This window comes from Lonchura striata, chromosome 10, assembly GCF_046129695.1.
Source record: "Lonchura striata isolate bLonStr1 chromosome 10, bLonStr1.mat, whole genome shotgun sequence".
Classification (NCBI taxonomy): Eukaryota; Metazoa; Chordata; class Aves; order Passeriformes; family Estrildidae; genus Lonchura; species Lonchura striata.
Genome location: NC_134612.1, coordinates 12,143,612 through 12,162,793, shown reverse-complemented (window position 1 = coordinate 12,162,793; position 19,182 = coordinate 12,143,612). Strand labels below are relative to the sequence as shown.

General features: G+C 41.4%; 1 protein-coding gene across 3 annotated transcripts in view; it reads left to right on the top strand.

The window, feature by feature from the left end:
• PID1 (phosphotyrosine interaction domain containing 1) overlaps positions 1-17,870 on the top strand; it is a 92,016-nt gene extending 74,146 nt beyond the window's left edge. For all 3 annotated transcript variants that reach the window (XM_021536980.3, XM_021536982.3, XM_021536979.3), the window contains one exon: positions 16,245-17,870. In XM_021536980.3, the coding sequence (XP_021392655.1) occupies positions 16,245-16,721 (477 nt within the window). In that variant the 3' untranslated portion in view covers positions 16,722-17,870. The remainder of the gene's footprint in view (positions 1-16,244) is intronic.
• Positions 17,871-19,182: the final 1,312 nt, after the last annotated feature.

The window sequence follows — 19,182 nt, the reverse complement described above, 5'->3', positions numbered from 1 at the left end:
TTGTATTTTCTGTTGACTTTATATTTTTAGGAATCTTTTATTCTTTTTAAGTTATGTTAAGTGCTCTGGTGAGGGTAGGCACTTTCTCTGACTTCCTGGGATTTCCAGATACTGTTTGCTGTCTTAGTATACAATGTCTTTTTCCTTTTTTTCGCCCTCTCTGTCATCTTGGAGTGATCTCATGCCTTGCATAATAACTTCTCTGAACTTAACTCACTAATCCAGCTTGCCCTTCAAGTGTGTCATGTCTTTGTGACCATGAGCTTCTTTTCCAAGGGCCTTGATCATGTTGGATGACTTTATGAGCTAGCACAATGAATTTTGATCCCGTTCAATTTTGGAGCAGTTACACCTATTACAATGGTGTCTGAGCCATATTAGGGACAAGCACAGTATTTATCTTGGCTTCTAGTTCTTACTCACACTGTGGCACCACAACTTTTCTTTCATCTCTTTTGGGAGATGCTGTAGTAGTACCCCCACATTTCCCTACATGACCTCAATGTATACAGTGCTCTGCATGAACCTGGTGTATCAGCATCTAGTTCTATGTGCTAAACACAGATTTCCTCACTGAAAACACTGTTTATAAAGCCTTTTTAGTTTTTTGTCAGGAATCTGTGAGCTTTCCAGATTTCCATTTCAGTAAGAGACATTTGATGTGAATGACCATGGACTGTGCTGCTGAAGATGGAGGTGAGGGAGTAAACATCTAAAAGGCTTCATCATTTAAAACCAGGGATTGCTTCAAATGACAGACATCCGTGCCCAGGAGACTGTGCCAGCCACTATACTTCTGCTTCCTGTGCTCTGTGCCAGAGGTTAAAATTGTGTTTCTTCCATATCACAAATGCTGGTGACCAAGTGCACAGCAAGTCAAACTTGAAACAACCTTCCTTTTAGGTAGTGGCTAGGAATTACCTGGGGCAGGATGAAATTTCTCAGATACATGTCCATGTAATTATTTGGTATTTGAGTCATCAACCAGAGCCTAGGCTTTGCAGTTGCTTCAAGACATTTTACTGCCTGGCTTATATTAGTATGATAGATCTAACAAGACCATATCACAGGACTCAAAAGTTTTTGGACAGGTATTACTACTGCTGTTGCTGAGAAGAGTTTTTGTTTCCCTCTGTCATTTGCTAGCAGGAATGTGTGTTTTACCTCATGAGAGTTGCCAGGGCCAGCCACCAGCTTTGGCCTTGGTTTTCTTCTGACCAGCTTTTACGCTGTCTCTTGTTCAAGGGTGTCAGAATTCTGTTCTCCTTGAGCTGTTGCTGTTTTGCAGAGGGAGCAGGGAAGACCAGTGCTGTGCTCTGCTGCCAAAGCACACAGTAAATTCACATGGGCTGACATGGAGCACTGGGAACCCCAAGGTCAGTTTTGCTCTGTGATCTTGCTGAATTCCTGTTCTGTGTTGCTTTGCTGCTAAACAGTTGGACACCAGTCTGTCTTTCTTAGTTAAAAAAACCCACCAGAAATCCCACTATTTTCTTAATAACTTCAAGCTGATCATCTGTTGGAAACCAGAAGAACTATAGCTCCTTTCAACTGGGAATTCACTGTGATTTCAGAATATGAGGTGTTAGGTGATTTGGCAGTGCTGTGCACATGATTATGTCCTTCAGGGGTGATTAGGGCTTTGTTCATTTGAGAGTCATCTGCTGAGAAGTGCATATGTAAGTAGAAGAAATTGTGATTCCAAGAGTTTGCATTCCTTATCAGGTTAGGAAGTGAAAAAGGAGAATGACTGTACGTGTACCTAAGTCAAAGTACTTGAGTGTTATGAAAGCTGCTCCATGTGTCTTTAGCCATTTATGGGGAAGGATTTGTGTTAGTCTTTTGTTGATTCTTTCAGAATTTTTCCAGGCTTTAGATGAATGTGCCATTTGGCAAAGTCCAGAGCTCTATCTCCTTTTCTACACTTGCTGAACACTCTTGGATAAAAATTTCTCTTCTATTCTTTTACAGTCTGTGCTTACTTAATTTTCCTTCCAGAAGAAAAGTAGGTGCCTGAAGGTGGCGGCTTAGTCACTGGAATTGGAGAAAAATGCAAGCAAGATGAAGCCTGCTCTTGCTATTGCATCCTTGATCTAATTAGGTTTTGGTTATACCTGACATAGTGTTGTTTAAGAGTTTGAAGTGTTAGCTGGAAAGTGTGAAGGACGTTATGTCTCCTTTGCCTAAAGCATAAAAGGAAAAAAGGGTTTTCATTTTAACAAGAAACTCCAGAGCAGTTTGGACTCTACATCAAAGAGCAATATTTGGTTTCATGATGTCTTCCAGACAGTTCTTAATGCATGTCCAAACCCAATCTATAAGTAGTAGCCAAAGTGATTTTTGCCTTCTCTGAAGTTCACTCTAGCTAAACCTAGCTGTGCTGGTTATGTATTTTTCCAAAGGGCAACAGCCTGATATAATGGAGAGTAGATTTTGCTTTGGCCTGTGGTACCATGCCGTCATCCTCTTGGGCCACATCCAAGAGAGCACAGGTGGCAGTTCTGCTGGGATCTCACAGCTTCTCTGTTTTTATTAGCCGTTCTGGCTGGTATCCTCTACTGTATGACCCACCCTTGAGATGCACCTTTTGGATCACTCCATGGAATTTCTTCTCTTCACCTTCTAAAATTTCACCCCGCTATCTTAAATTAAAAATGTCTGGGTAAACCTTACAGTGCTTGTTCTAGTCATTGGTTCATGATCACATGAACTACATTTGACTGATGTATGGAGTATCTTTATGGATTATCCAGGCACATCCATGCATTTCCCTGTATTAGGTGTACTCTGGTTTGCACTCTGCCCTTGAAACAGCTGCATATCTCCCAAGGGTTTTCTCCAGGTCGTGTTGTGGCTCTTTATCTGTTCCACAAATTTCCAGTCTTCCCTAGATAAAGCTCCCACTTGCTGTAGTTTCTGTGGGTTCCACACTCTGCCTGGGCTCTGTCCCAAGCAGGTGCTGCTTCCATCAGTGCAGCAGTGCTGGGGGGGGTGAGAGGGGACACTTGTCCATTGCCAGGATTGCACTTTTCTGGGAGCAAAGGATGGAAGCAGAACAAATGACACACAGGAAAGAAAGCAGATGCAAGAAGGTAGTGCAGTTATCTTGGTTCATTTGTGCCTGTCCTCTGTATTTGTTTATTCTTGAGTGTTTATGTAGCCAGAACCTGCTCTGCCAAGTGTCTGGGTGTGGAGGTGGTGCAAGGCCACTGCTCCCCCTGTCCCCAGCCATGCTGGGAGACACCTCTCTAATGACAGTGTGCTGTGAATGAGGCAGTGTCCCAAGTACTGCAATCATTGGAAAGCTGTGTCTCTTTTTGCAGGAATAGTACTCTGAGCATCACTGCTGGAGCCCAGTTTCTGTTCTGTTAATTGCCCTGTTCCCTCATAAATTTCAGTAATGCTGTTCATCACCTCCTCTTTTAAACTCTGAATTTGGCATATACAGGGCCATGTAGGCAGCTGCTTGTTGCATTTTTATGATACAGCTTGCTAAATGCTTCTTTAAGAAGAAAAGTGTTATAAACAATTCAATAGAGTTATTTTGCAGTACATATATATGTCTGTCATAGCCTGTTAGAATAGCACAGTGTCACTTTAAGGATGGTGATAGGAAGCTGTCTGTTTGCACTGCTGAACAGTTTGGGACCACAGGAACCCAAGGCTGTGACAGGCATTACGAGATGATGCATTAATGCCATTTCTGGGTGTTACGAGTTCCTCCCCAGAGGGGCTTTGCTGCAGTTGCATGATCTTGCTGCCATGGGAGGGGCTGCCTTGTTTTTGCTGTAGTTGATTTTAATGTGGAGATTTTTATAATCTCTCTGGTGCTTTTGTGAGAAAGGGAGAGGCCATTGTTTTATATCTACTTTTAAAAAATTAAATATCTGACCTTGCTAATGACAAAACATGAAGAAAAATTACATCTGTATTGTCTGCCACAGTAATTGGTTTTTCAGGAAGGGTCTAACCTTTATTTCAGCTTTTTCTCCTTGAAAAACAAAAGGCAAACAAGAGCCTACAAAGAAACATCATGTACTGTCTGCTCTTGCCTGGAGTAAGAAACAGTGCAGGTTTTTTTTTTGTTTTGTTTTTTGTTGTTTTGCTGTGAGTTTTGTGCTTCCCATGAATTTGTTGTAGATGCAGTATGCTTCCTTGTAAATAATACTTCTTCCCAGGAATAGCTAGGTTGGTCTCTTCAGATTTGATTTTTGCATACATGGCTTGAGCTTTAATGCTGTTTGTGGGTTTGCACTGTAATTAAAGGATCTTCTGCTTGGTTTCGGCCCAACAAGAGATACCAATTTGTTTTGATGAGGAGGCAGCAGAGGAAAAGAGTGGCAGGCTAGAAGCAGATAATAGGAAACAAATAATATAGTGTGTGCTTGTACTGTAAATGTCTGTATTTTCAGCAAAAAGTAAATTCTTTCTTACCCAAAATGCTGTTTGGTTTCTATTGTGCTGTCATATTTAAGCTCATGCATAACTAACCTAAAATATATGTCATTTTCTATTTAAAACCACTTAAGCAAAATAATAACAGCTTTGGTAGGAAATGAGAGTGTTAGGAGATGCTTAGCAGAGGCTCTAATCCTTGCATAAAAGTACAGCTGTGTCTGGATCAGGCTCCCTGGGAACAGGACCACTTTGCTTCTCCTGGCTTTGGGCTACATGGGGAAAGCTACAGAACTTTACAGGATGAGTGATTCTTTATTTGTTAATGCACACACTAATTCCTCTTGCCAAATTTCTGCCTGCGTTTTTAGATACTGAGAGAATGGTCAGCTTTTCTTAAAATGCTTGACATGCGTTGCTGTCCATGCTCTTTTGAAAATCTCTCTGTCAACGTGTCAGAGCAAAGGGGGAGAACACTCAAAACCCATGAGTTTTCTTGAAATGCCTGGAAATACTTGGTTCCTGGTCTCTGGGGAGGAGAAACCTTGTTCTGGGAGCAGTTATTTCTGTCTTGGCCACTGCTTTGTCAGTTTGTACATTGCTTCTTTAATCTTCTTTATTCTTCCTTACTGTCTGATCCTGGAAACTGCTGGAGAAAGTATTATGCACTAGTTGTACTCCTAGTTTGATATAATCAAGGACTATTAAACTCTTAAAAGATTTGCTTATTCTATTAAATAATTAAAAAAAAACTATATCGAAAATTGTAACCCTAGAATGATGATAAATGGGACTGAGTTTTTGCTTGTTACAGAGCTGTGAAACACCTTGTTAATGGAAAATGTTGGAGTAATTGTTTATATAGAAAACAATCATAAGGGTAAGGGTTCTGAGATTTTTACCATCTATTTATTGCAGTCATAGCCATATTTTTGGGTGGTGGGACCTCCTTGAGCGTATTTTACTACAGAATAGCCTCTGCTTCATATGATACATTTTGCTTCAAGAGAATGTCATAGGCATCCTAGAATGTTAATTTCTTTAGGAAGTTGTATTCTATTGTCATGCTGAAGAGCCATTTCAGAGTCAGTGTTGCTTTATCCAGGGCTGGCCCTCTGTCCCTGGTTAGGCCAAGCAGCAGCTGGGCAAAGGTCTCTGAGTGTCAGTGGCAAAGTCTCTGGGGGGCTCTCACCTCCCTGTGGCTTGGCAGTGGCCCAGTGACTGCCAGACTGCAAAGGTAGAAAATAGAATTATGATGTTTTCAGCTGGTGGTATTCATTACTGCATAAAGATGGTAACTGTGGATAAAAACAGTGAAGGATTTCTTTATTTTCGTAAGTAGCTTCTTTTTTCCTTAGTGCTCTAAAATTTTCACCAGTTCATCCTTTATCAAAAAGATCAACAGTAGAGCTACTTGCTATAGATTTTGTCTTTGCAAAGTCAACTTCTGGGCCAGTGGAACCTATGAAAATGAATTTTCTGCCCTTTGTAAAAGCCACGACCTCTGCAATACAGAGAGATGAACTGTGGCTACGAAGGGAGCTTCTAGGAGGTTGCTGTATGATTGGTGTGAGTAGTGATCAGTCTGACCTGCAACCATCTGAGTGGTACTGGGGGCAAGCTGCTGTAATGGATGACATAAATTGCAGCAGTGATAAGTAGAGCTGTCCCCAGAGAGGAGGACCTTTGCCTCCATCCCCTTCTTTCCTCCAGACAGTCCTTCACTTTGGAGTGCTGCTTTCCAGGCTCTCCCATCCTAGGTTTAGTGTTTCCTTTCATCTTGGCTGAAATTAGCACTATAGAAATCTCCATGTCTTGGTTTTTGCTGCAGGTGGTTAAGGGTTGTATTTCTGGCTGCTTTGTAGGCTTGTCACCTCAGAGGTGAAATACAGCCAAGAGATTGGGTTGGAGGCAATGTAGCTTTTCTGGGAGAGGCGCTTGGGCGGTACTGTGATTAAATTAATCAGAAAAGGAAGGAGGCTCCCTCTGTGACACTGTGAAAAGCCTCCTGATGCAGAGAGAAATTTGCAGATGAGCATCTCTGGAGCCCAGAGAGCCTGATGAATGCCCAATTCACTCACAGGGCCTAAGGATCACTTTCAGGTCCTTTTGTGCTGGTTGGAAAATCATTATCTAAATGCACAGTGACTATATTGAAGACACAGACAAGTGCTAAATCCATTGTGAAAACAGGACCTTGGAGGCACTGTGAACCATGGCTTTGGAAATGAATTAAAAACTGTATGGCACTATTGTCTTCCATCATTATAATCTTTGGGACATATTAATTCCTTTAAAGTCTTCTGTTTAGTCTGCTAACATACTGTTGCATTTTTGAAAGGGAAATTTCTGGTTTAATTGTAATACAGTGTCATAAACCTTAGAGGCAGTGAGGTTGTATTATTTCTGGTCTGTGTAGAGCCTCTGTTGCTATTGCCTGGATCCAGGATTTGATAACACAAACAAATGATAAATCAGGCATATTTATCTAAGGACTCATTTGGCAATAAAAAGAGTTGTTTAACTATATTTTATTCTTTATAATATGTTTAGTGTTTTTTAGTAAGCTGAAATATGCAAGGTCTGTTTTTCATTCCTGCAGTATAAGCACTCCATCCCAGTGTAAGCACTGTATTTCTTCTTCTCCAGCCTTTAAATAAGACTTTTCATGAAGATGCTAAAACTTCTGAGAGATGGAAAAATCTCAAAGGGTTTTGTTAAGTCATGGAACTCATTTCACATAATGATCATGAAGGAGATGTAAAAGTAATAGCAGAGTATTTTAATCTGAGACTCTGTGGGATGTGGGTACAATTACATTTGTATGGGGTTGATATTTCTGTGTTCCTGTACTCCTCAGGGAATGTATTTCATTTGTAGTGTGTGAATGATAGGAGAAGGACCAAGTACTGCTATTTCTGGGAGTCTCTGTGGTTTGTTTTGTAATTTTTTTCCCTTTTTTTGAATGGTACTGGTCTTATAAAACTTGGGGGAAGAAGAATTGAAATAATTTTATGAGCATTGCTTCTTTCTGCAATGTAGACCTGACACTTCCTTTGATACACAATCCAAATTTGTAGTCATCTTCAGTGGTTCCTGAACTTGGCTCCTTTCCCTTTTGTTCTTAATTTCAGGTGTTGTCAAGTTGTGCCAGGAATCAAGTGCAGTTGAGATTTTTGGTCTCTAGAACTGCATGTCTTAGTAACAGAGTTTTTGTTCAATTTTATTACTTGGCATCTTCTTTTGAAGGGAAGAACTAAAGGAGAAACACAAGGATCTCCTGGGGAATGCACAAAAAAGAGAACCTTGAGGACAGATCTCTTACCCATAAAAGATAGTGAAAAACATGCATTCTGTGTGGCTTTCTGGGAGTGCTTCAGTGTCCAAAGTCTTGGAGAGTATGTAAAATACACATGCCTCAATGGAAAAGGTGGCTGAAGGAGTAACTGTTCTTGTACTCCCTCTTTGCATGCTCCATGAGGTACAAAAGTTTTTGTAGGACTGGTGCCAAAGTGAATTTTCTGTGGGTTGGAAAGGAAGGGGAACAAAGTAAAAGCAGTCTGCTCCCCTCTGTGTTCATGGACTCCTTCCCTCTACTCCCAGGACTAAAAAGCTTTCTGAAACATGATGAGGTGCTTAATCAGGATTCCATTTTCAGTTTCAACCTCATGTGAATAAAGAATGAAAAAGGTTTACGTGTACTTTGAACATAAACATCAAGGTAGGTGTCTATTTGCAGGGAGATTGTGGTCATGCAAACTTATGCCACATTCTCCTGGCAGAAGGGATGTTCTTGGTGAGAAGGTTTTGAGGTAGCAGAGGAAAGGTTTTGAAAGGACCTTTTGTGATGGAAATTTCAAGAAATTGCAATAGTGGCTGCAGAGTGGGTTGGTTTTCTCACCTTCCTGAGTGCCTCCACCTCTCTCCTTGCCTGTGAAGACTCCTGAAGACAATGGGAATAACTGGTTTATCCAAGATAACTGGTTTATCCAAGTATTAATTTCAACCCAGTGGTAACTGAGTACAGAGAGGCAGTTACATGAGACAATGAAAGGAGACAAAGGAGGAAAGTGATCTAAATAGCAACATAAATAAAATATTTGGGAGTAAAAGTAATCAAGTTGTGCAATAGGGTGTCCAGCACCCCTGCTGAGGCTATGTGTGATGGATATATTTATTCATTCAGTTATGTCTTGAACAACAACATATTTAAATTGCTGCTAGAATGAAATTGATTTCTTGAGTTTTAAATAGTGCAGTGTAAATCTTCCACTCACACCAGGACCAAAGAGTCTCTGACTGCAAGCTCACTGCAGTTTGCCAGTTCCACTTGATTTCATTTCAGATTCATCCCCGCAAGCCAAACCACAAAAAGAGCTTCCTGTCCAGTGGAGAATGAAATGCAAGAGGCGATCCTTTTGTTGCTAATGGGAGGCTGCAGGGAGCAGAGCTGGCTCTTGCTGAGGTTGTGTTTGGGCTTGGTTAACTATTTTGCCAGTGAGGCAGAGACTCCTGATCACTGGATATAAGTTAGGTCTTAGGTCTAACTGAAGGCAGTACTTTAATACCTGGGGTAGACATCCACTCTGGATCACAGTAACTCACCTGTGACATCTGCCTGCTGCCATGTTAAACAGCTTTCCTAGGCAACCTCAGAAGCAGCAGCACTGAAATTGGAATTATGTCTTTCTTTCTATTGGGGAAGGACATTTTTCAAGAAAAGGTATTTTCACAGTGCCCCAGCTCTTCCTTCTCCTTTGCGTGCTACAGCTACTGAGAAGCATGGAGGCTGTAAAACCTGAAAGAGCAATGATGGACTAAAAATGAGAGCTCTTCTGTTCTTCAAAGACATTTAGTTTGGGGAATTACAAAGTGACTATTCTGTGCTATCACTTTATGCCTTACTTGTGTGGCGACCCCTTCCTGGGGGTCAGCTAAGGCAGGATCTTCTGCATGGTCACAGATGAGAAACACATGGGAAAATAAAAGCACCTGCAAAGGGCTGCTGTGAGTGTGGCTGTGGGGACAGATGGACAACTGGAGCAGCTGTTGCCCAGCAGTTGTTTTTCCTTAGCAGTTCTGAAGATGTAAAGAGTCAAATGCATTTCTTGCTGGGCTTGTTTATTTTTTTTGTTTTCAAGAGGGGATTGTAACACTGTTGTAAGACTCAAGTTCAGCCTTGGTCCCACAAAAGGAGTCAGGTGCTGTTGACTTAACTGCTGAAGAGGTGCTGATGCTTCCAGCTTTTTCTGGAGCTCTCCTTTGATTCCTTGGAATAAATCAGACATTAACTACTGATGTATTTTCTTTCCCCTCCTAATCCAGTGGGCAGCCCTCAGAGTTGATGGTTATTTTCCATTAAATCGTTGCCTAGCTCTGTCTGTTCTCCCTCTGAATTTTGTCTCAAAAATAAAAGTTCTTCACATATTTCTGTAAGCCACACTTCTTAATTTACTGTGTATTTCTTTGTGCTGAGGAGCCCTGCCGTTCCCACAAAGGTCCTTGTGTTTGTGTTTGTGCTGCAAGGCTTTGGCTGGACACAGGCAGTGTGGGTGAGGAAGCAGTGACAGGCAGAGGAAAACTGTGAAGCCTTTTTACTTGACTGAGTTATTTTTTTGGGTCTTAAGCAAATGTTGCTTGAATGCAGTTCCTGGTATTTGCTCAGTGATCCAGTGGAATGTCTGGGATATTTTTGTTTTTCCTTCAGAGCCAACAAGCAGCTTTTGGCTCTAAATCCCAAGCTGCCAGCCTGAGGCTGAGTCACTGTGCTTTAGGGTGAGGAGAGCTGAGCTGGTGTGGTGAGACGGGTACCCTGCCCAGCACAGAGCGCTCCTGCTGTGCTTGAGCTGGATGTGTTAATTAAAGATGTTGAAAATTACTCTACAGCTAAATCTGCTTTTATTGACATGAAAGCTGTGCCAGGATTTACCAAGCTGTTGGGCAGCATGCTGCAGGCCTGTTCCACTTGTATCCCAGCTCCACTGAGGATAAAACTAGTTTCAGCCATCAAATCTGTGACTCCTTGGTGAGCCCTGATTCTCCCCAGGCACTCAGCTTGGAGATGCCACTGGGGGCACACTGACATTACAGTGAAGTTGAGCACAGGTTTCCTGAGTAGCAACTTCTTGCAGAAGTTTCCAGATCTTGTTATGATGTGGAGATGAAGCTTGCTGTGTCCTGGCCTCAACAATGTGTGCCTGGAATCTTGGTGAAGCTTGAACTTTTTCATCCTTCATCTGCTTTTTTTGCTGCAAAACCAGGGAGCAAACCCATGTATGTGTTCTTGAAGCAATTTTAAAGACATGAACACATCCTCCTAAACCTGCTTTTGGCTACTGTACTTCCAATCTCCTCTGCACTCTTCTGTTGCGTGGTATTTTCCTCACTCTTCTTTAAACTTCTGCAAGTTTACCTGATCTGTAGGCTGATGGTTCTTGCTGGGCTGGGATGAAGTGACAAGCTTCAGCCATTGGAACAGGTTTTCCAGGGAGGTGGTGGAGTCGCCATCCCTGGAGGTGTTTAAGGGGTGTCTGGATCTGGTGCTGGATTATGTGGTTCAGTGGTGCAGGGGTTGCAGTGGTGGTGCTGAGTGGATTGTTGGGCTGTATGATCTTAAAGATCTCTTTCAATCCTGATGTTTTCACGATTTTGTGGTTTACTTGCTGACTGGAGGGTCTGTACCTGTGCATCTTAACATAGACCCTTACAGTCACTTTCTTCATTGCCACATATCCTGAAGGTGCCACAGGAGGAGGTCTGTTTTCAGAAAGAAAATGTCTCATTACATCTGTTTGCCTCACATTTAAGTGAAGCAAACTGTCTTGATCAAACATAATCAGTTGCAACTAGACCAAATTTGAGGCTAAAGGAATGTTTCTTTTAAAACACTGATCAACAAAAGAGACAGTCATCTATTACTAAGATTTGCACAGGATTCAAGATCCTCTAGGGCATCCTTTGGTGACTGCAAATATGCAGAGTAAATACCTGCTGGCTCAAGGTCAGTGCTCTATTTTTTTTTTTTTTTTTTTTTTTTCATTTTCTATGTTGATTTAGCTGACAAAGACCCTCCTTATCTGGTATGGAAGAAATAAATAAATAAACAAGGAGTTAATTTTACATATGGTCTTTTGATCATGGTCTTGAATAGTGAGAGAGGCGAGAGTCCTGTGAGGTATGTGTTCCTGTGCCAACTCCTGTGCCAAGAGCATCTGTCCTCCTGTAATGCCATAATTATGGGTCTTTACAGCTTGGATCTGCTTTCTTGGAGCACTGATAGTCTATGGACTGGGGGTAGGGAACAGAAGGAGAAAAAGTCATTTGAGTGCCAAACTTCAGGTGCCCTAGAGAGGCTTGTGAGATAGGAGTAGTATGGGTATATGATCCATTGGGGAGTCAGATCTGAGGTCAGATTAACACATGCAGGAGCTGAGCTGCTCTTTATCTGCTACGAATTGCAAGTGAAAAATGTGAGATCAATGATGGAAAGTATGGAAAGGAAAAACCCCTTATGACTTCTGACAAATCATACTGTGCTAGAAGTGTAAATGTCTATGGCAGTTGTTCTACTGCTCTTTTCAAAGTTTGTAAGCTCTTAAACATAGTTATTAAAAGGCATTTTCACTATACACTATTGGATTGAAGGGGCTGAAAACAACAATGTCAAAATACTCAGATATTTCTGTGTTCCAGAGAGTGCATGAAAAAGACATCAATTATTCTTCATGTCCTTTGACATGAGACATCTCTATGTGTCACATGGGTGTAGCTGCATTACAAAAGGGCAAAGGCACAGCATTTTTCAGTTGAGGGTGATTTTGCCAGATACTGACACTGGTGTTGGCAAATCTCTAGGGTAAAATAAGAAGCTCTTCAGAATATCTTGGCTTTACAAAAGATTTGGGTTCTTGCAAGCAGAGGTGCTGAAACCTCAAGAGTATTTTATGTCATGCTTGGTGACAGTGGCTTGCCAGAGGATGAAATTTGCCATAGAAAGGCTGGAAAGAATGTGGATAATTTTTAACATGCACGAGAAATTTTTGTGAAGTGTGTATTTATCTTCCAGAAATTTGTGGAAGTGACTTCCAGAATTTCAGAGGAAGAAAAAGCATTATTCAGTCCTGGTGAACTTTTGCTGGTGCTCAGAGCTGCATTATCACAGATGTGGCTTTCAGCCTGCACTGTGGCTTTGCCTGTCTTTGTCAATGATCACTCTCTGGTCAGTAAAGCTGTGGAGTTGATTCTGTTCAGGCACTTCAGTGTGCTTTTGTATGTGCAATGATAGCAGTAACAACATCACTACTGCTGCTACTACTAATGTCTTTCTGTGCCCTTCACATTTCTTTCCTAGGATTATTAAAGATGAAATTCTGGGGTTTTTTTGGGTCTTTTTTTATAATACCTGCTGGCTTCACACTGTTAAGATATCAATTATTTTAATGGGAAAGACCACCAGTAGGAAATTTTGCCTCAAAATAGCTTTCTTTTCCATCTGATAATGAAAGGAATTAGTTGTTCTTTGACCTTTGGTTGGCAGTTTGGAAATTGAAAAGGAAGATGGTTGTACTGTACTGGTAATGGTGTGGTCAGTGGTTTCTGAGCATTTAAACAAAGGCTGGTATGCTGTGAGGTGTGTCAAGGGAGGAGCCAAAATGCAGGGAGCACTGCTTGTGGAATAACCTTGTGACTCTGAGCTCAGGGAGAAGTGCCTTTCCGTGGGTCAGAGAGTGGAGGTGTCTCACCAGCCCCTGTATCCCTGTTTTGGAAGGGGATCATGCTGTGATACAGTGTTAGACATCTGTCTTCACCAAGAGCTTCAGTGATGCTGCTCTTGTCAAATGCTTGTATCTCAACTAGGAAAAGATAATTCATTTTAAAACCCAAAAAGTAACAGCACTAGTAGGTGTAGATGCTTCTATAGAAGACACAGTGCAGGAGAAACTTTAAACTTGAGGCTTTGTTTATTCTTTCCTCTGAGCTCCTTATTGTAATGTCTATGCACCTTATAAATATTTATGGACGTGTCCTCAAAGGAAAATGAGATTTATATAATGGAGGTTCAAAGTGATGTTAAAAGAAGCAACTTTCTGAAGGTTCCTACACAGTTATACTGTGACAGAACTGGGACAGCAAATCAGACCAGTACATCCCATTCTGATAAACCAGAATACCATCCTTATTGTTAGTTACTTTTGCATTGGCTGCTTACAGAGTAATTCACTGCTTTTTTGTTTCTTAGAATACAACTACTTTATTTTAGGGAAGTCCATTATTTTTTGTAGCTTCACTCTTAAGCAGGCCACACACATGGATTGATGGCCAACAGAGGGTTGCAGTTAGGTGTTGCAGAGGAACAGAGGAGAACATTAAATTCAATTTATGCTGCTATGTGACTACTTACTCTGGTCTTGCTCCTTGTCTACTGAAGGTCCAAGCATCACTTGGGAGTTGCCTACGCTCAGAGGATGATGCTGTGTGCTGGGGTGAATTTGCAGCACAGAGCTCAGCAACACTGACTGCCTGGGATGGAGCTGCCTTTGCTTTCCTCCCCTCTCCCTGTCCTCATGCTGCTGCTCAGGACAGCTCGTGAGCTGGCAGCAGCTTCTTCTTTAGGACGAGCCAGCAGTGAAACAATTCCCTGCATCCCCTCTTGTGCACTCATGAGAGGTGCTGATTTCTGTGGTCTCCAGGTGACATTGGGCCTCTCCAAACAGCAGCCAAGGGGACAAAATGTTGCTGTGGTGGCAGCTTCTCCTGCAGCCAGGGATTCAAAGCTGTATTTGGGCAGTGACAAAGTGCAAGCGGCTATTTCATGTTCCTCGGGGTTTAAAGTCTTTGTGCAAATCTCTTTGAAGTTAGTGAAGGACTTCTGATGCTGCAATGGGCTTTGAATTTGACCCCAAGTGTCAGTTTACAATGTTTGTCTTTTGTTAGCTGGCTTGTGAGTATGAAACAGTGCTGAGCAAGCCTTTGGAGAATATATTGAATGTGCAAATTTGCACAATGATCTTGCTCTGTTCAAAGCAATCTGATTTTGGATATATGTTGAAATACCCCCCAGTATGCTGTAGACACATTCCTCTTTGGTCCTGGATATGCTGTTTGTATGTGTTTAGTTGGCACTGTGAACTCTGAGGTTTTCTTTTAAGTTTTTCTACAGTACTTTAGGGAACTCAACTCTCATCACTAATAAAATAAAATAAGGCAAAACACTGGTGGTAGGTCTTGCCTGTTAACTGCTCTAGCTGTTGTGTTTCCCACTGTTCCAAAAAAAATACAAAGGTTTATAAGATTCAACTTATTCCCAGTGCAAATCATGAATATTTATAGGCAAAGAATAAAACTTCCCATTTTGAAATGTCAGTGCTATGAAATTGCTTTTTTGGCAAGCATGATTAAGTCACACAGACTTCCAATAAAGTTTCATAAGTTTTTTTCTTAATTATGGCTTAATTTAGGCCTCTAAGTTTGACAAAACGTGTGAAACTTGCAGCAAAATATTTTTCTTGTGGAAAATTTTGTTTGCATGGATTACAAATCCTGTATTTCTTGTGGTTATAATTTTTAAATGTGCTTAAATGTAGAAATTCCATGGTTTTTCTTTACATTTCTTAACACATTTGCAACATAAAAATAACCTATACTGTGGGTTTAATGCAGAATTTTGAAGAAATTAGTTTGAAAAGTTCATGTGATTACTTTTTTCCTCCAAATGCCTTGAGTAAAATGTAGAGAAGGTTATAAGACATCAAGCAAGATTCTGTCTCAAGCAGTTACTGCTGCAAGAGATAGATGAAGACAATTTTGCTTTCATATAGTTGTTCTTAAATGTACCATCCTGACAACAGCAATAAATAGAATAATCTACATAATTGCATTTATGTGGCATTGATCTGTCTTTCCTAGAGAAAATCCCTTTTCCCAGATAAAATAATCTTCCATTCAGCTGTAAGTGGAAGGAAGCCTCATTAGTAGATGCACAGATTTAGGGGAATGTTTCTGCACAGGCTTGATACAGAATTTTGATGTGGACCTCCTAGTGAATTTGATATTTGGTGAACAAATTTCTGTAAAGGCACTAAAACCACCTTGCTTTCCTGTGCTGATTGCCTAACAGGGGTATTTACTCAAAAGGACTAGACAGGAAAGCAGAGAGATGATGTGATTAAACTTGGGTAGATTTATTGCTAGAGTTTTTAGCAGCATAGTTTCTTAAATTGATGTAATAAATATCTCAGCCCTGCTCAAAGATAAAGTTTTGAACAGCTTTGAGCTATTCCTGGCTTAATACTTAAGTAGAAGTAGCAGAAGTGGTGGAAAAACAGGATCATTTTGGAACAGAAACATTCAAACAGTTTAAAATCTTCTACTGCTTTTCTGACCTCCTGCAGCCTTGCATTATCAAACTGAGACTGTCTCCATCTCCCTAATACTAATGTTTGAAGTATGGTACAGAAAAATCATCTGAATAAAGTATGAAGGCAAAAAAAGCAGTGGTTTGCATCACATCTACCTGGGACCTGCTCCAATGGCACTTGCTAAGATCAGCTTGGGGTAGTCATGGGCTCTAAAATTGGGCTGTGTAGGGGTGGTGAAGAAAGTGGAATGCCTTAAAACTCAGACACTTGGGCATTTTTAATCTCTGGGTTTGAATGATGAAGTCAGCATTTGCAAAAGCAAATATTTGGAGAGCATTTAAAAATTGTTTTACTGAAAATGATGCGGAAATCTGGGAGTTTGTGAGGGGGAGGTGTGTGCTTTTATTTCCCCAGTGAAACTCCCCGGGATGGCAGATATTACCACCAGAGTCTGCTCCCTGTGTTTTCACCTATCTTTGCTCTTCTTTGCAGGTTACATATTTGGGTAAGGTTTCCACAACAGGGATGCAATTTTTGTCAGGCTGCACAGAAAAACCAGTCATTGAATTGTGGAAGAAGCACACACTCACCAGGGAGGATGTTTACCCAGCTAATGCCCTTCTGGAAATTCGTCCTTTCCAAGTCTGGCTGCATCATCTGGACCTCAAAGGTGAGGCGACAGTGCACATGGATACCTTTCAGGTAGCACGTATAGCCTACTGCACTGCTGACCACAACGTCAGCCCAAACATCTTTGCTTGGGTCTATCGGGAGATCAACGATGACCTGTCCTACCAGATGGACTGCCACGCTGTGGAGTGTGAGAGCAAGCTGGAGGCCAAGAAGCTGGCCCATGCCATGATGGAGGCCTTTAAGAAGACTTTTCACAGCATGAAAAGCGATGGCCGGATCCACAGGAACAGCTCATCGGAGGAAGTGTCTCATGAATTTGAATCTGATGATGGCTGACTGAACTCATTCACAGTTCAGCAAAGGCAGAAATGGCTTAGGGAATGAGAGCTGATAGATGAATAAGCAACAATTGAAACTGGGTAATGAAAGGACTGCCAAACACTTGTCTGACCAGCTTTTTAAATCAGAAGAGCAATTTGGTACCTAGAGATATGCATCATTAAAGTAATTACGTTACATTGAAATCTGCTGCTGTTGTAAGAGTGAGAAAAAGATCTCCCTCCCCCACCTCTGTCACCCTCCCATCACTGTCCCTTTCTCATCTTTGTAGTTCAGGCGCATACCATAAAGTATAGTCATTCCTGTTTGTCTTATAAGACCGGTCAGGCAATTTTATTAGTTGCTTCTCTGGCATTCCTAGCTGCGGGCTGATGCTGATGCACAAAAGCAAGTAGGCCTGGAAAGCCCTAATGGTTCCCGAAGAATCTTTCCCCACGATACATCACACAGATCCTTTGACTGTACGTAGGCTAAGACAGCCATACACAGCCTTCTAGACTAATGGCCTGGCATTCTGCAGTTAAGTCACATTTCACAGATAAAAAATGAAAGATGCTTGTATGTACACATTATATCATATGCTATCCTTTATTTTATTCATTGTACCTATTTTCTTAATATACTGGCTGCCACGTCTTTCACCCAACACCAGTAGTTGCAGTTTCAGACTATTTACTGCAGGATACCAAAAAGGGGTGGGCAAAAATACTCCCTGGTGGCCGGGGGTTCAGCAAGTCAGCCCTGCTGTCTGTGCATTATCCTACCCTGATGTGCTCCACAGGAGGGAGCCCGCTGGGAAGAGCTGAGGGACACTTGGGTGGGTCAGTGTTAGAACTGTGACTTCTCATCAACCTCAGGTGTGACGAGATCCGAGCACGGTGGGCACAGCTCTGTGTTCCCCTGGCCGCATTGCTGGTCGAGCGACCCTGGTGGGATGGAGCTGGCAGTGTCCCACCACGCAGGGCTGCCTCACTGTAAAGATCAAAGGAAATGGTCCCTTAGGAGTCAGGTTTGAACATCTGTTCTGGTTGAGAACCTCATGTTAAGATTCCCATACCTTTCCTTGTTCACAGATATACAGTCATGCCTTTCTTAAATGCAGATGTTTAATAAAACTCAAATAAAGGAAAAACTTGTTTCACTTGATATTTTTTAAGGCTGAGAGCAGATCAATAGTTTGCAAGTAATGCTGCTCATTTGTACAATTTTGTTTGTAATTATGGTAATGTTAGGGGCACTAGGGCACCTTACAGAAGCCTTAAAAGAAAGCTAATCCAAGCAGATAGCTCTGTGTCTGTGTTGTGTCTCTGTGTTTGTATGTGAGAGTGTATGTGCGAGTCCAGTGGTAAAGCATGTAGATTGAGCATGGAGATGTATTGAGGAGGGCCCACACCTCTTGAAAATATGCTTGTTGCTTTACAATGTATGTAAACTGTTCTCCGGCATAAATGCATTCATACTTTAATAAAAAAAATTTTGAGTTAAACCATGCTCATTTTAAACTGTCTTTCCAATGTAAACTGTGGTTTTGTGTGTGTGGGTTCTGTGTTTATTTCATTCAGTGCATGAAAATGTTAATTTATTTCCATTTAATTATTGCATCAGTCTTCATGAGAATTGCTGTTAACATTTTAATATTATTTTCACTTCAATATTTAGGTTAATTATTGCTGTAAAGTTTTGTTTTGGTTTTGGGGGGGGGTATTGTGTCTTGGTTGGTTGGCTGTTGGGTTTTTTTGTAGTTTTTTTTGGTTGGTTTGTTTTGATTATTTTGAGTTGTTTTGGGTTTTTTGGTTGGTTGGGGGTTGGGTTTTTGATTTTTTTTTTTTTTTTTTTTTTTACTTTGTGGAGCAGGGACATGATTTATAATATTTGCTTAGCAGGAGGTGGCAGAGATAACCCCCTCGCAACCTGGCCAGTTGAAATGAACTCTGCTGAGTGGGAACAGTATTGCCTTGCTTCAGAAATCACAGCATGGTTCAGGTAGGGCATTTGATGACAGGATGAGGAATACACCACCAAGCTGGCAGCTTCCAGTTTTTCTCTGAATCTTTGGATGACCCAGTGTTTCCAAATACAGATCTAAAAAATTATTTCTCTTTATCTTCCCACATTGTGTACTTGGAAGTGCAGAGTCATGTATGGGCTATATGCTGGTCCAAAAAAAAAAAAAAATCTGGGTCCTGCTGTGTATATAGTTTCCTTTTTGATCAAAGGCAGAATTAGGCAAAATTTCCTTCAGCTTTTAACGGATTATTTTCTTTTGCTCAGAGCTGTAGTCATATGTTATTTTCCTGACTTGTTTGGATCCTCTGCCACCAAAGCTGCTATGAATGGGCGTGTGGAATCCATCATTCCATCCTCTCACTCAGATGTCCCTGCTGACAGCAGAGGGGTTTGTGTACGAGCCCCAGCTCTGGCCAAGGGCTGCTGGAGTGTGGAAGGAGCAGGAGATTCC